Consider the following 15,240-nt stretch of genomic DNA (forward strand, 5'->3'; position numbering starts at 1 on the left):
GTGGCTCCTGCTTCCTGAGCTTTGGGCATGCTTCTCCTTGCTGGGCACAGGTTCTCTGAGCTGGTCGACCCACTGCCGTGCGATCACATAATTCTTCCCCCATTTTCACCCTTCCAGTGGTTTTCAAACCAGATTTTCAAACAAATGTGAAGCTTGTGAAAACCCCAGTTATGGAGCCCTACCCCCAGAGATTCTGATTCCGTGGGTCTGGGGTATGGCCCCAGAATTTGCAGATCCAACATTTCCAGGCTGCCCGATGGAGCACCACACACTGGAAACTACCCCCAAAGTCCACTTCTGTTCCTTTCTCATTAGCCTGTGACAATAAGAGTGTTATATTTTGGCAAAGGTTGTGTGTGGGTAAACACAACTGCAAAAGCACCGAAATCCAGTGTGTACTTGGTTATACGGTGGCCCTCCAATGGCCCTGGTTGCCATGTGTAGGATGTGTTAGGGTATCGCCGAAAGAAAACTCAAAATAGAACTGCTGAACCCCTAAAGATGTGACCTGTGGACTTCAGGTTGCGAAACGGTGTATGGTTGGGTATTATAAAACATTTACCTGCGGGGGGAAATGATATGGTGTAAGTACAAGGCTCTTGAGCTGTAGGTGTGAACGTTCAGACCAGGACAAAGGTGCCCAGAAGCAAGCAGGGACACAGAAGACTGGTCTTGTTCCACAACCAAAGGGGAGAAGAGAGAGAGACCGTGGCTTAGTGCTGGGGTGCCTTCCTCGTGCCTAGAGTTGCTCTGAGTGGGCTGAGCTGCACTGGGGAGCTTGGAAACAGTTGTCTTGAAGGTGGTTCGGGGGCCCCCAACAAGAACTCTGTGCATGTTCTGGGGAGGGATTCCTATTATAAAAGCCATGTGTCCAACACCCTTTTGAATGCAGAAAGTCTACAATCGGGTGGGTGTGGGGGTGCTTCTGAGTTTTCTCTCTTGTTGGTCTCCAAGAATCCTCCCAGCCAGCATGTTTCTCTCTGGCTCAAACGTATCCACGGGGCAGCATCGCTGGTAGGTTCCCAGACGTGTTACCAGCCCCAGTGCTCCGTCCTGTCCCCCCTCCTGGCTTCTTCAGTCCTGTGACCATTCTCACCATCCGTCCCACTTTCCAGGTTTGTGGACAGCTTGGCACATCGCCTTCCCACGTCTATTACTGAGTAGGCTTTCTCTCTGTGGCCTGCCGTCCCTCTCACTCAGACCTCAGTGGCAGCGGGCCGATTGACCGCCCCAGGCTCCTGCTCCCCGTTCTGAGCCCCTTAAAGCCACTTAATACCAGATGACTGCTCCCCAAGGTGTTTGCCCGTGGAACTTGGATTCGCCCAACATCTATTCTTGTCCTGGAGAATGCGTTCCACCAAACACACAGGGAAATGCTGCTATAAATGGCTCTGCGTATGCCTGGTTCCTTCTTGTCTCCGGATCTTGTCTGCCCAGCTTATCCTCCCCATCCCAAAGATGGAAAAGCTCACACTCAGATACTCCCCGCCCCCCCAGAGGCCACCTGTCTTCAAGGACTTATTATAGACTTCTTTCTCCCTTAATTGAACGCCTCTGTGGTCGGAAGCAGCAAAGTTCATTTCTTAAACCCCCTGCATTCATCGCTCCTTGAAAAGACTGTGCTTAGTCATCTGTTGACTTGTTGACTGTCCCCACAATCCAAGATGGCCAGGCTCTGTCTGCTTCACCCCTGCCCAGCATCTATACCACTGCCCGGGGTGGAGAGCGAGCCAGCAAGTGTCTGTGGCCTGGATGTTTATGTATCTGTCTCCGTAACTCCGCTGTGAGTTACCAAGGAGGCAGCGGGTCTTAGAGTTATGTCTGCAATTTGAGGATGATTTCTGGCTGGAGCCCGTGGGCTCTGTACCTGTCGTGATCTGGGGCACTGTAATTCAGAGGCGCCTCAGTGGAATTGGGCCCCAAGGGTCTCAATTTCAATCCGTCTCATTGGATTTGTTTTGACTGGAAGTCCTATTGCCTGTTTTTAAAACATAGTCCCTCGGGCACTTTTAAACACTTGAGACCTCTTGGCACGCAGGCATTTCATCCCCATCAGGAAATCTCATCAAAATGATATTAGGTTTGCACATCAGGAAAATAAGAGTCCTCCAAGAAGATGTTGCGTTCGGTAGGTTGGCTTTGGATATAAGCAGTTAAGCCCATTCAGAAGACATTCCGACCACATCTGAGATACGGGGCCAGGGCTGCGGGGCGGAATCTCACAGTGAACAATAATATAAAAAATAAGAGCAGGAAGGAGACACCCCCCCCCACCGCCCCCCGGGGAATTCTCTGGTTACAGGCACAAACAGAATTCAAGGGAAGAGCAACAGGCCAGTTTTGGGGATAAGACTTTTATTGCAAAGGACTGACAGGTAACCAGGCCTGCCAGCTAGGCTGTGGCTTGCCTCCTTGTGCAGGGTCTTGCCCTATATTTTTTCGTCTGGCTTCCTCCAGGCTCCACCATGTAAGCCATACTTGGAAAACCACATAATGGCAAGACTACTTTTACTCAAGTTTCCTAGCATGCTCCTGGTATTTTCCACAGAATCTGGTCTGGACTTCCTTCCAGAAGGAAGGACATGGTTTCCCTTCCTTAGGGGGTAGCTCTTGAAGTTCCTCAGACTCCTTTGATCTCCACAGTCCATTGTCCAAGTCTTCACAGGCAAGCTTTGACCCATGCTTTTCACTTTGGCTCTTTCAGTGTCGCGCTGAGTTTTCTAGAAAGAAGGCCTCTTGAGGTCAGCCTGAAAGTGATACAGCTGAAGTGTCGCCAAGCCCGTGCCCTATTTGTCTTCCCCTCCCCAGGGGCCTCATTCTGGTCTCATGCTTTGGTGTCTGTCTTTTCAGAGGCGTGAACATGTACGCCATGTTGACTGGCACCCTGCCTTTCACGGTGGAGCCTTTTAGCCTGAGGGCTTTGTACCAGAAGATGGTGGACAAGGAAATGAACCCCCTCCCCACCCAGCTTTCCACAGGTAAGGTGCCTGCTGCCCTGGATTCTGGGTTCCAAGACTTGTGTGCCTACCAGGTTTGGTCCATCCATGACGCAGTACTTGCTTTGCAGAAATGGTATTAGGCCTTTTCCTGGGGTTAAACCATGACTCAAGGGCGGTTGAGTTTCCCATGGCTAAGCAGCCATTCATCTCACCTTGGTCCTTTTCCTCTCCATTATAACTCTGAACCCCTCACTTCCTCCTTCCTCCTCCTGCACAAAACCCATGGCATCAGAAGGATCTTGGGAAAATAACTGCAGTCTCGATTGTTTGAAAGCTCACCATATTATAATGTTGACTTTGAAAAAAGCATTTATAATCACATTTCTATTGTGCTTTCCTTCGTCAATTCACCGTCAAGAACTATGACGTTCATTCAAGTTTGGTCTGTGATTTGTTTTGCTATTTGAGGTTTTGAGCCTGTTCGAAAGCTTTTAAATATATGTAGTTTCAGTTACTTGCTGAGGCTGAATCTTCAGTGTGTTCAGCCGGTGTTCTCAAACTTGAGGTGGTTCACATTTCAGTAAACAGGTCGCATTAAGATTTGGTTTCAGATCCAGTAAATTAGCACAATTTGTTCTTTTGTTTGGGTCACAGTTCACTTCGAGTTCCTGGCTTCAGGTTGGCCCTGGCGATCATTTAATTGGCTCCTTAGAGTAAACTCAGCTTCACTGAGATAAGGCATGTGACCACAACAAAAAAAAAGAATTATTTAATTTAATTATTTAATTTCAACATGATTTAAAATAGAGCATTTTTATTTTACTACTGTTATGTATTTTTTCTCTTGAGTTCATAAAGCATCCATGAAGCTTGCCAACTGGAATTCAAGCTGAAATGTATTTCTGTATATAATGATCTAATTTGGTCTGTACTTCCACCTTTGCTAGGGAGGGTAGACTCTTGTGTACCCTCATGCCTGGAAAAGGCAGGCAGGGCTCACTTTGAATCCCAGTGAGACGCTGAGGTGCTGGAGAAATGCTTCTCACTATTTAATCATGATAGGCCAGGCTATGCTACAGTTACAGACAGCCCCCAAACCTCAGTGGCTTAAGACAACAAAGACTTAGGGAGGAGGAGCCAGTGGTTCGGCCCGTGGTAGGCCCTAGGGTGGGTTACGCAACAGGGCAAATCCAGATAGATTAGCAGCCCAAGAAGTCAGTCTCGTTACTTCAGAACTGACTTTGTTTTGGGGCGTCTGGGTGGTGCAGTCAGGTAAGCGTCCAACTCTTGGCTTTGGCTCAGGTCATGATCTCAGGGTCCTAAGATTGAGCTTTGCATCGGGCCCTATGCGTGCTCAGCGTGGAGTCTGTTTGAGATTCTCTCTCCCTCTCCTCTTGCCCCTCCCACTCGTGCTTTCTCTCTCAAAAAAATAAACCTTTAAAAAGAAAAGAACCAACATTGTTTTAACTCCAGTAATATTACCCAGATTTAGCAGGCTGGGCTCTAAGTATTTTCTGATCATGCAAATTAAATTTACTTTAAAGAAGTGAAAGCTTCACCCCAAAGATGTTTAAAAAATAGTCCAGAAGAAATTCCAAAGAAGATGTATTAGAAATGTTCTGAGCGATTTTAGCATCACTGGGGTCGGCTCCTGCTCTGAGCAGACAGCTTTGACTTTGGCCTTAAGCTCTGTGTGCTTTTTAAAGATCTTCACATTCCTCAGGGACTTTGTTGTCTTGACTTGTCAAGCGTGAACAAGCAAGAATTGCATTTCTTTCTTTCTTTTTTTTTTTTTTCAAGATTTTATTTATTTAAGGGCACCTGGGTGACTTAGTCAGTTAAGCGTCTGCCTTTGACTCAGGTCGTGATCTCAGGGTCCTGGGATCGAGCCCCGCATTGGGCTCCCTGCTCAGTGGGGAGTCTGCTTCTCTGCCTCTCTCTCTCTCTCCCTTTCTCTTTGCCCCTCCCCACCACTCGTGCTCTCTCTCTCTTGATTTTAGAAAGAGAGATAGAGAGAGCACGAGTGGTAGGGAGGGGCAGAGAGAGAAGGACAAGCAGACTTCCTGCTGAGTGCGGAGCCCCATACGGTGCTCAATCTCACGACCCCAAGATCATGGGCCTACATAAACCAAGAGTCGATTGCTCAACCGACTGAGCCACGCAGGTGCCCCAAGAATTGCATTTCTTTTTTTTTTTTTTTTTAAGATTTTATTTATTTATTTGACAGAGAGAGAGACAGCCAGCGAGAGAGGGAACACAAGCAGGGGGAGTGGGAGAGGAAGAAGCAGGCTCATAGCGGAGGAGCCTGATGTGGGGCTCGATCCCATAACGCCAGGATCACGCCCTGAGCCAAAGGCAGATGCTTGCCACCCAGGCGCCCCAAGAATTGCATTTCTATATTTGATTTTCCAATTAAGGAGTCTGGACTCCTCCCTTAACCTTTTTTTTTTTTTAAACTATTGGGATGTATATAAGTATTTCTCCTATTTCTCCTCAACCAGGGCTTCGTGCCAGGTAGCAAGCGTGGTGCTTGCACAGAATAGATGCTCAGGGAATCCAGGTTGCTGACTTGGGTTGGCCAAGCGTGTAGCTCCGAAGGCAGCCCTCGGCTCCGCCCACCTGCTCAGGGACCAGACTTGACCGGGTGCACTGGGGCCCCGAGCTGCGTGCTGGCTGCCAGTGCACGTCATTTTATCTTGTTCACACAGTGAATGACCTCGGTTTTAGAGATGCACCCCTGGCCTTCTGACAGCCCCCCGTCTCCCCAACCCTTTGCCCTTTACTCTTTGCCAGGTTTACCTCTTCTTTCCAACGAGCCTGGCCCACCGTCATTTATGGTACCGTGCAGTACCATCTTGTTTATATCCAAAAATACTCCCTCACCAGCAATGAGAGTAGCTGAATGGCCATATGTAAGTGCTTTTCACATTATCATTTGTTCTCACAACCACCCTGCAAGGTAAGTACTCTTAGTCCCAATTTATCAATGAGGAAACTGTCTCCGCGAACTTATGTCGCTTCTCTATTTGTGAATTTATGTCTGCTCGACTCCCAAACCTGGATTTTCCTACTATACTGGGCTGTCCCTTTTCTTATTTTGTCGGGTATAAGATGCTTCCCCTCCCTGCAGATTTGGGGGAATTATCTATTGCTTTTATGTTCTGAGTTGTCCAAATTGAAATGTCCAAATTGAAAATATGCCAGTTTCATTAAGTGTCTCACTAACACATCTTTATTTTTCTTTAAAGATTTTATTTATTTATTTGAGAGAGAGCGCGCACGTGCACGCGCACGAACAGGGGGAGGGGCAGAGGGAGAGGGAGAAGCAGACTCCCCACTGAGCACAGAACCCAATGTGGGTCTTGACCCCAGGACCCTGAGATGACGACCTGAGCCAAAGGCAGACACTTAACCGACTGAGCCACCCAGGTGCCCCTCACCAACACATCTTTAATTTAATGATTCTAACACTCGTATTTGCAATGATCTCTATACATCTATCGTATAATAGTACTCTTTTTTAGATTAAGGTGGGAGAATTTTTGCCGAGTTGAAAGAAAAAGACAGCGTTACCGCCCTTGTGAGTCCCTTGTGCATGCTCTCAAAGAATTGCCCCTCATCTCTACCATGTGGTTTGAAAACTTAAGCTTCTGGGACCTTTCCAGTTCTTGCTTCTAGACAGTCTCTTTCTGCTTGTTGGCACTTGGCGTATCGCAGAGTCGGGAATGCCGTTCATGGCTTGCACATGTTTCAGCCAGCTTATCTTTACATCTCTACATCTCAGTGATGGTGCTTACACATTTCCAATAGTCCCTTCCGCGCAAGAGGGTTTTGTACCATGAAGTCATGGAAGTGAAGCCAAAGGTGAGGTGTTCGCAGTTGCAAGGGTAGAGCCAGCGCCAACCGAGATCTCTGAGAAGGTTCCACTGTCAAATCATTGTTGCTGCTGCTTTTGCCTCGGGGGTGATAAGGAAGGAGCCTCGGGTGGGGGGGGCGGGTACTCCACTTGCATCTCCTGGGCTGCACGACTGCAAAACGTCCGATGGCTGTGTCTGTGTCCTCTAGCCCTTTCCCTAGGGACGATGTCAAGGTGCCCCCACAAACCAGTCCAGACTATGGAAGGCAGACCCGTCATGGAGGAAAGTAGGTTTTGCACTGGAGTGGTGTGGGTCGCGTGTGATGTGGAGCACAGAGAGGGAGCTCTCTGTGTGGGTCCTCCCTACCCTGGGGCCTGAATGGAGACCCCAATTAACTTCCTTAGAAGAGTGGAGAGCAATGAGAGGCCATGCTCGCCATGGCTTTCCAGAACAATGGAGAATTTTAATCCCTTGTGTCCATGAAACATAGGGATTTTCAAGATCCTAAGACAAACTTCAGAGAACTCTCCCGATATTTTCAAAGTCCTTTTTGGATAGTAATGCAATGTTGGTGATGTCCAAAGAAATAAAATTCATCAGTAGAGATTAGAACTAAAATTACTTGTGCTCATCAGCAATTTGTGAAGATGCCGAGCGCGTGGTTCTGAAAATAGAACAGAAATGCACATCCAGTCTGTTCTTAGCTCTTCTGGGTCATCATACTCTGCAAAACCCTTGCCGTAGTCTCGGCTGTACGGGTCCTTTGAGGGTAAGCGACCGAGAAGTCTCAGAACCATCACGAACTCATAGCCTCCACATGTCAATTGAGGAAGCCACATCTTTGTTGTTTGACCAACAGATGGCCCTGATTAGGCGTCCAGATGACTCTTGCAATATAGGGGAGTCGAGTGAAGGGAGATAGAGATTCCAGAAAGAGGAGCTTCTTTTTTTGGAGATCAGTTTGCTTTTCAGACCATGGAAGAATATTTTAGGAAAAGTTTTATTTGGAGACCCAGCTATAAAACGTAGAGTATTAAATGTACCTAATGGCTGAGTGAGCGTCTGCATGTATATTTTTACCCACTCCATTCTTAATGAGAAATGACCTTCTGGTGACCACACCAACTGGATGGGAACCCACTGGGGGAGTTACCCGGTGGCATGACTAAGTAAAAGTTGTTTCTTTTGGGTGGATTCGGGCATCACCATCAGCCCCTCTCTTGATAGCTTGATTTCTACCCTGCAGAAAATGGGTCGACAGAAGACACCCACCATTCTGTAAGAACAGTATTAGAATGAGAACAAAAGCCTATGAGAAAGTGACTTTTTTTCGAGAGGTTAGATTATGTTAGAAAACTGAAAGATAGCTTTGGAGGGAAGGGTAGGAAAGTTTGGAAACCAAGCAAATTAGGACTGTGTTCTGGAGTCTCTTACTTGGTATATTGGAAATTGGGTATCATGGGCAAAGCTACCTAAAAGGATATTGTTTATAGTGCCAAGATGATATGACCGTTCTCCATAAGAGAAGGAGCAGAGAATGAAAAGAAAATCATAGTCCCACAACTCCAGCAAGACAGACCATCTTTATTTCGAAGTAATCCTTGGCATTCTTTGTCCATATGTGTTCATGCGTGTTCTCCTGCTGGCAGTCTGGGGCTGTGACCTTCCATGTTTCCCATGTCGTGCAGTTGTCTTACATTGTTAGACTCTTCAAGAACGTAAATATCTACTTGGAGACGAACCAGCTTCCTATCCTTAGTGCCTGGACGGACAGCAGGCGCTTCGTTAAATATTCGTTTAACGAAAGGAGATCCAGGGCATTTGGAAACAATCATTTTTGCCTGGGATGGAAAGGAAAGGGGGCTGGAGGGATTTTATAGTTTGTCAGTTGCTTCTCATATTCTTTGCTTACGTACCATGCTCAGCATAACCGATGTGACCACAGCATGCTTCGGTCGGCTGCAAAATAAGGACGGATTTGATTGGCGTACATTCTGCCCAAGCAGCCCCTTGGTTTTGAGGGAGAGCACAAAAGGAAAGGGCCCATCAAGCAGACATGGGTTTATGAGTGTGGCGCTTACTGGAAGTTTGTATACAAGCTAGGCATTTAAAACTCGGGTGGCTATTACAGGGTTTACTTACACTTTCACTGAAACTGGCTCTCTGATTGGCTTGGCTGCGTGGGCGTGGGCTCTGGCTGGTCGGCGTGCTATGTTGTCCGTTCAGAGTCTGGGGACGAAGTGGACGGCCATGCGAAATGGCTTTAAAAGAGAACCAGCGGTTCCTGGGTAGCTCAGTCGGTTAAGCGTCTGACTCTTGATTTCAGCTCAGGTCATGATCTCAGGGTTGTGAGATGGAGCCCCACGTCGGGCTCCATGCTGGGTGTGGAGCCTGCTTAGGATTCTTTCTCTTTCTTTCCCTCTGCCCCTCCTCCACACTCTCCCCCACTCTAAAAAAAAAAAAAAAGACCAGAAAGAAAGCAGGACCTCCCTTAGTCTCTTGAGACGCTCTGTGTGTCACATGGTGGGGGGCAAGTTAGAGGGTATAATACTGAACGCCTTTACCCTCTGGTTCCTTCCTCAAAAACCCATCTGGAGAACAAGCATTTTCTCTTTACTTTCTTTTATCCCTTCAAGCCTGGAAATAGAACAGCTCTTGGGCTCGCCTTTAGAGATGGGCTCTGAGATCAGACCACAGGTTGTCCTGGGAGGTGCGGGGCATGGGGAGACCCGAACTGGTTCTTGCTTCACCGTGTACCAGTTTCATCCCTCAGACAGATATCTTAAACTCTTTGGACTTGAGATCCAGAGAGTAGACCAGTGCTGGCAATGACTCTGGAGAGGGGGTGGGCCACCTGCCTTGAGTCTCGGCGGCATCTGCGTTCAGCCTGTAACACAGGTTTGTTTGCCGAATGTCTTCCCAGGCGCCATCAACTTCCTGCGCTCTCTCCTGGAACCAGATCCTGTGAAGAGGCCCAATATTCAGCAAGCACTGGCGAATCGCTGGCTTAATGAGAATTACACGGGCAAAGTGCCATGTAATGTCACCTATCCCAACAGGTAATGAAGTACACACAGATGGACCCCTTCTCAGGCCAGGTGGGGCTGCCTTATGAGCCCTGAACACTTCTGGACAGGAAGCGGTACACGATCCAAGGAGAAGCTGTGTTTTCTCCTGGCCACCCATCATCCACACCCATACATCCAGGGACAGGCCCACCTCAGTGCACGGGAGGAAGTGTAGATGGGGCCACCCCATGTGGTTGTGCGGAGTGTGCCCTGCATGGGGCCCCCAGCGGAGGGTGGATGGAGGCCGGACTCCACGACACATTCCCCTTGTCATACTTGCCCCGGGGGGCTTGCGTCTTCACAGAGTGGCGCCTCTTTCTAATTCACACAAAGGGACCGTTCAGCCTAGCTGTGGCCTGAGTGAGTGAGTGTGTGTGTGTCTGTGTTTGAGTGTGTCTGTGACAGTATCTGATTGTGTTTGAGTGTGTGTGAGATTTAGCCTCAGGCAGAGTCCAGGGGGATTGGCCTTCTCCCCTTTCAAACCACCCCTTGGGCCCCTCTGCTGCTGCTTTGCTCCGATGGTTAGTTGAGCCCATAGTCCCCTGCTTAGAGTGGTGGGGGCAGGAAGAAAAGGCGGTAGAAGGAGGCACTTGCTTCAGACCATCTTTCCCTGCAGACTTCCTGTGAAGGCTTCACCTTAGCAGCTCCCAAGAGGAGAATGCTTCAAGCAAGGCTCGAGGGTGGGGATCCACAGCGTGGAAACCCTGAGGGGCACCTCGTGGTGGCCCACACGTCTCCATTGCTGCTGTCTGACTGCAGATTTGAAAACAAGTGCAAGAAAACGTTTCCTTGTACTTTTTCCCTACTCATCTGACCTGTTGTTAACTGCCGGGATTGAAGGCATGAGGCCCCTCACCTTGGTTCCTTTACAGCAAACATGAAGACCACATGGGTCACATACCTTCCAGGACTGGGACCCACACCCTAGGGCCTGGGACTGCTCACTCTAGTCTGAAGCCCAGATGAGAACAAGGACCACTGATGAAGGGGGACAGGTATTTTCAAAATGTCAAGGAAGGTCTGGAAACATCCACCAAGCCATAGGAAAGCTGTCGCACTGAGTTCTCCAAATAGGATGGACAGGCAGGACTCTGTCTTGGGGAGAAAGTTCTAGAAGAACTTAAGAGGCCACGGGTGGAGTCTGCATCCGTGCTACTGAGCCAAACTTACACTCACTGTAGATGAGGTGGTTTCATTCCGTTGCCATCTAGAATTCTAGCATTTGAGTCTTGAGAGGTAATTGAAACAAAGTCTAGGTTACTTAGGTTACCGAGGGAACCTGGAAATAGACTGCTGGTTTCCAACACTGGCTCCACTTGGCCCGTATCTGAAACAGACACCAGAAATATTACCTCCACGTGAGATGGAAAGCAAAGCCGAGGAGCCATGGCTCCTTACCAATGCTCGCGAAGGACGGCAGCACGCAGGTATGCTTTCTGTCAGAGGAGGGGGCGCTGGTGACAGCCGCGTGAGTCATTACACTAATGTAATCACCGCCTAAATGAACATGATCAATCCACTCAACGTGGCAGCCGTTCAAAGGCAGGGGAGCGGTATTAGAAGTACAGTCTCCCCCTCTTGTCGGCCGCAGCCTCATCCACGAAGAGGCGCCTCGCTCTGCAGCTCTTCCACACGTGGTGGCCAGGCATTTGTAGATTCAAACTTAAACTCAAGGATCCTCAACTGGTTTTTGCCAGATGAGCAGTTTTTTGCCTTTGGACTTGGTCAGAAGCATAAAGGCTGCACATGAACGAATTGGGTTGTGAAAACGGTTAAGATCATGTATATTAAACAGCCGCTTACTATCTTCTGTTTATACAAGTCCCATTGGTCATTTCGCACCAGAGGTAAATTAATGTTCCGTTTTGAAGTACCGAAACCAGCAATCTGAACTCTTGCAGGAGGTAGGCTTTTTACAGTCTTGATTTTGAAAAATCTGTAAAGCAAAAAGAAGAAGGGGAAGGAGAAGAAAGAAAGAAACAGTGCTTTAAATACTTATTTTTCAGGGTTGACCAGAGCAGGGATAAATGGAGTAAGAACATGTGATCAGGGGGCGCCTGGGTGGCTCAGTTGTTGAGCACCTGCCTTGGCTCAGGGCGTGATCCCAGAGTCCTGGGATCGAGCCCCACGTTGGGCTCCCTGCTCCACCGGGAGCCTGCTTCTTCCTCTCCCACTCCCCCTGCTTGTGTTCCCTCTCTCATTGGCTGTCTCTCTCTTTGTCAAATAAGTGAATAAAATCTTAAAAAAAAAAAAAAACCATGTGATCAGGGAAAGGAATATAGACTGCATTATATGGTATATTTTATAGCTTCCCAACAAGCCTAGCCTCAGATTTCATTATTTTAGATGTTGTTGAAAATGTTTTACTTTTGGGAAAGAGCGAAAATACAGGGCTTATGTTTTATATCACTCTTCTGTAAAGCCTTCTGTTAAGTCATTTGGGCTTCCAAGTTGATCTCCAAAAGGCAAGAGGAAAATAGCTTTAAAAGTCAACTTTTTATAATAAATATTCATGCCACTCAGTCAACAGTTTGCTGTGCACCCGGCCAGCCTCCCTATGCTAGGAGCAGATATTTTTAGGGAGGTGACCTTGGCTGCCTGCCTCCATCTCCCTGCTCGAGCCTGGACAGTTTCCCACCGTCGTCCAGTTAGCGCCAGAGTTGGGCGGGAGGGAAAGGAGGTCACTGGCAACAGGGTGGAATTAGGCCGAAGTTGGTATAACAAGGTATTTAATGCAGATTTACTTAGAATTACACCTAGTGTTCTGGAACGTTTTACTAGTGTCCATATCGTCCAAACATAGGGAGATCGTAAAAATCAAATAACTGATATTGCAGACTTCCAAATGTCCACGTTGCTTATTGAAAATGTTTAGTACTGTCAGTCAGCAGAGTCGACAGTGTCTTTCAGCAGACCTCTCCTATTTCTGAAGACAATGGAGATGAAGGGCAGAGAAGGGCGCTTACTGCGCCCTTCTCCCCTCCACCACCCAGCCCCACCCTGGTGGCACCCCTCTTCCGGAGGGCTCTCTCTTCCGGGGCCTGCTCCAGGGGTAGAGGGCGGGCTGCCGAGGGTGGCGGTGGTTTGATTGGCCAGCGGCGGCTCACGCAGCCGTGGTCTGATTGGCCCCGGGTGAGGCCATGCAGCCGTGGTCTGATTGGCCAAAGACGAGGCACAGGGCAATGGTCTGATTGGCCAGGGGCAGGGCCACGCCCACACGCATTACTGGGTAGTTTCAAAAATCGAGCCTTCTGCTTTAGTAAGTGCTTTGGCAAACTTCAAGTCATTGTATTCTTTTTAGACAAACATTATTTTTTATCACTAGTCATTCCTACCCCCTCCTATCCATTATCTAGAATTAGTGATTTTGTGGCCAACAGGGAGGGGAGGGCAGATTATGTGGTTCCGTGGGTGCCTTTTCTTTGGGTGGCACTTACCCATATCTAGGGAGGGACTGCAGCCACAGGTTATGCCGATGGTTGATGGAAGATGGTCCGCAGACCTAGGTCTGCTCTTGCTGCCCTTTTCAGCTGGCCCGTGAAGTTGGCAAGTCTGTTTCCTCTTCTGTATCATGATGGAGTTGTCCCGTGTGGTTTGGCAAGGCATTATGGGTTGGGGGTCCCATAAAAAATGTCCTCGGACCCTTGATGGAGGGTTGGTGGGCTGCAGAGCTATCCCACCGGATATGCTTGCTTCTCAGGGTGCCCTATTTCTATCTCTCTTAAGGGATTTAGAAGGTTCTATTTGATGGTGTACCCCTTGCTACCATCACACACACACACTCTATACTCCTCCGCTTGCTGTCTTGTTCTCCATAGCCCTTCCTCGTGTCTATTTATTTGAGAGCTGCTGAGTGTAGAGGTTTAGCATCTAGACTCTGAGCCAGGCTGCCAGCGTTTGAATTCTGGGGCTGCTACTTCCTGCCTATGTGACCCCAAGGTCACAAGTCACTTCACAGCTGCGGGCCTCAGTTTCTTCCATCTGTAACATGGGGATAATAATAGTACCTACTCACAAGATTTTCATGAAGACTGAATGAATTTATTTTGTCTGTTCCCCACTGGAACGTTGACTCCATGAGACAGGGACTTGTTGAAGGAATGAATAAATGAATGAATGGATGAGTAGATAAATGAATAACAGGCATTCATTTCTAACCAAGGAGTTTATCTTCATAATACTCCCGTGAAACAGCTTTAATCTGTCTTCCGGGAGCACCCTACTTTGCAGCTGAGCCCCCAGTTCCCTCTTGGTGAACGCGGGATTTCACACTGTTCCTTTAAACACAGTCTGGGTTGACTTCTGAATGTGCTCCTTTCCCAGCCCCACTTACACCCAACTCAACTGTGGGCACTACCCATGTCCAATAAACACATTTTTAGAAAAGAGTGCCAGATTGTAAAGAAATTTGGGGATAATTGGGGAAATCTGAATATGGTGTAGATATTAGAGAATACTGGGCAATTATTACAAATTATTAAATTATTGGGTGTGTGGATGGAATTGTGATTCTGCAGTAGATATCCTTGGATCTTGAAGGTACACACTGGGATGTGTACGAATGAAAGGTCATGATGTCTGTGATTTAAAATACTTGAGCACTAAATAAACAGATAAATAAATAAATGAAGAAAATAGGGCAAAGTGTTAACAGTGGTGTCTTCTGGTGTTGGGTGCACAAAGGGTATTTATACTCTTCTCACTAGTTTTCTGTCTGTGTGACATTATTCATAATAAAAAAGGTCAATGGATGGATGGATGGATGGACGGACGGACGGACGGACGGACAGACCTGGCTGTCCATAGGGCCCTGGTTGGTGGGGGCGGTGGGTGCTTTGTGCCGCCATGTTTGTGATCATCACTAAGGAGACCCCGAAGCCTCTCAGTGGAGGCGGAGAGTGACCGGTGCTCTCTCTGCTGGGCAGGATTTCCCTGGAGGACCTGAGCCCGAGTGTGGTGCTGCACATGACGGAGAAGCTGGGCTACAAGAACAGCGACGTGATCAACACCGTGCTCTCCAACCGCGCCTGCCACATCCTCGCCATCTACTTCCTCTTAAACAAGAAACTCGAGCGCTATTTGTCAGGGGTGAGTGGGGCCCTAGCGGCAGTTTTCTCTGCTCTCCGTGGAAAAAGGAGCTCTTACACCTAGAGTGTTTCTCAGTTGCTGACACTTGATCTGAGCTGTTAATTGAAACTAATGGGAGGCAGGGTTTCTGAACGTGGGATAAAATAGTAGCAGAACCGGCTTCTTTTTTGTCTGAGGTGTTTTTCAGATACCCTCCCACGGAGTTAAGCCTTGGGCAGCACTGGGAGAGATTCAAGCCACTTTTCCCTTCCGTTTCTCTGTTGCCTTTTCTGTCTACCTCTGAGCTCC

The 15,240-nt window shown here is 48.2% G+C and overlaps 1 protein-coding gene across 1 annotated transcript in view; it reads left to right on the top strand.

The window, feature by feature from the left end:
• Positions 1 to 15,240, top strand: part of HUNK (hormonally up-regulated Neu-associated kinase) — a 101,823-nt gene that overhangs the window by 67,897 nt on the left and 18,686 nt on the right. The window contains exons 5-7 of the mRNA XM_026513780.3: positions 2,851 to 2,978; positions 9,720 to 9,855; positions 14,790 to 14,952. Coding sequence (XP_026369565.1) covers positions 2,851 to 2,978; positions 9,720 to 9,855; positions 14,790 to 14,952 — 427 coding nt within the window. The remainder of the gene's footprint in view (positions 1 to 2,850; positions 2,979 to 9,719; positions 9,856 to 14,789; positions 14,953 to 15,240) is intronic.

Source organism: Ursus arctos, unplaced genomic scaffold, assembly GCF_023065955.2.
Source record: "Ursus arctos isolate Adak ecotype North America unplaced genomic scaffold, UrsArc2.0 scaffold_4, whole genome shotgun sequence".
In the NCBI taxonomy this organism is placed as follows: Eukaryota; Metazoa; Chordata; class Mammalia; order Carnivora; family Ursidae; genus Ursus; species Ursus arctos.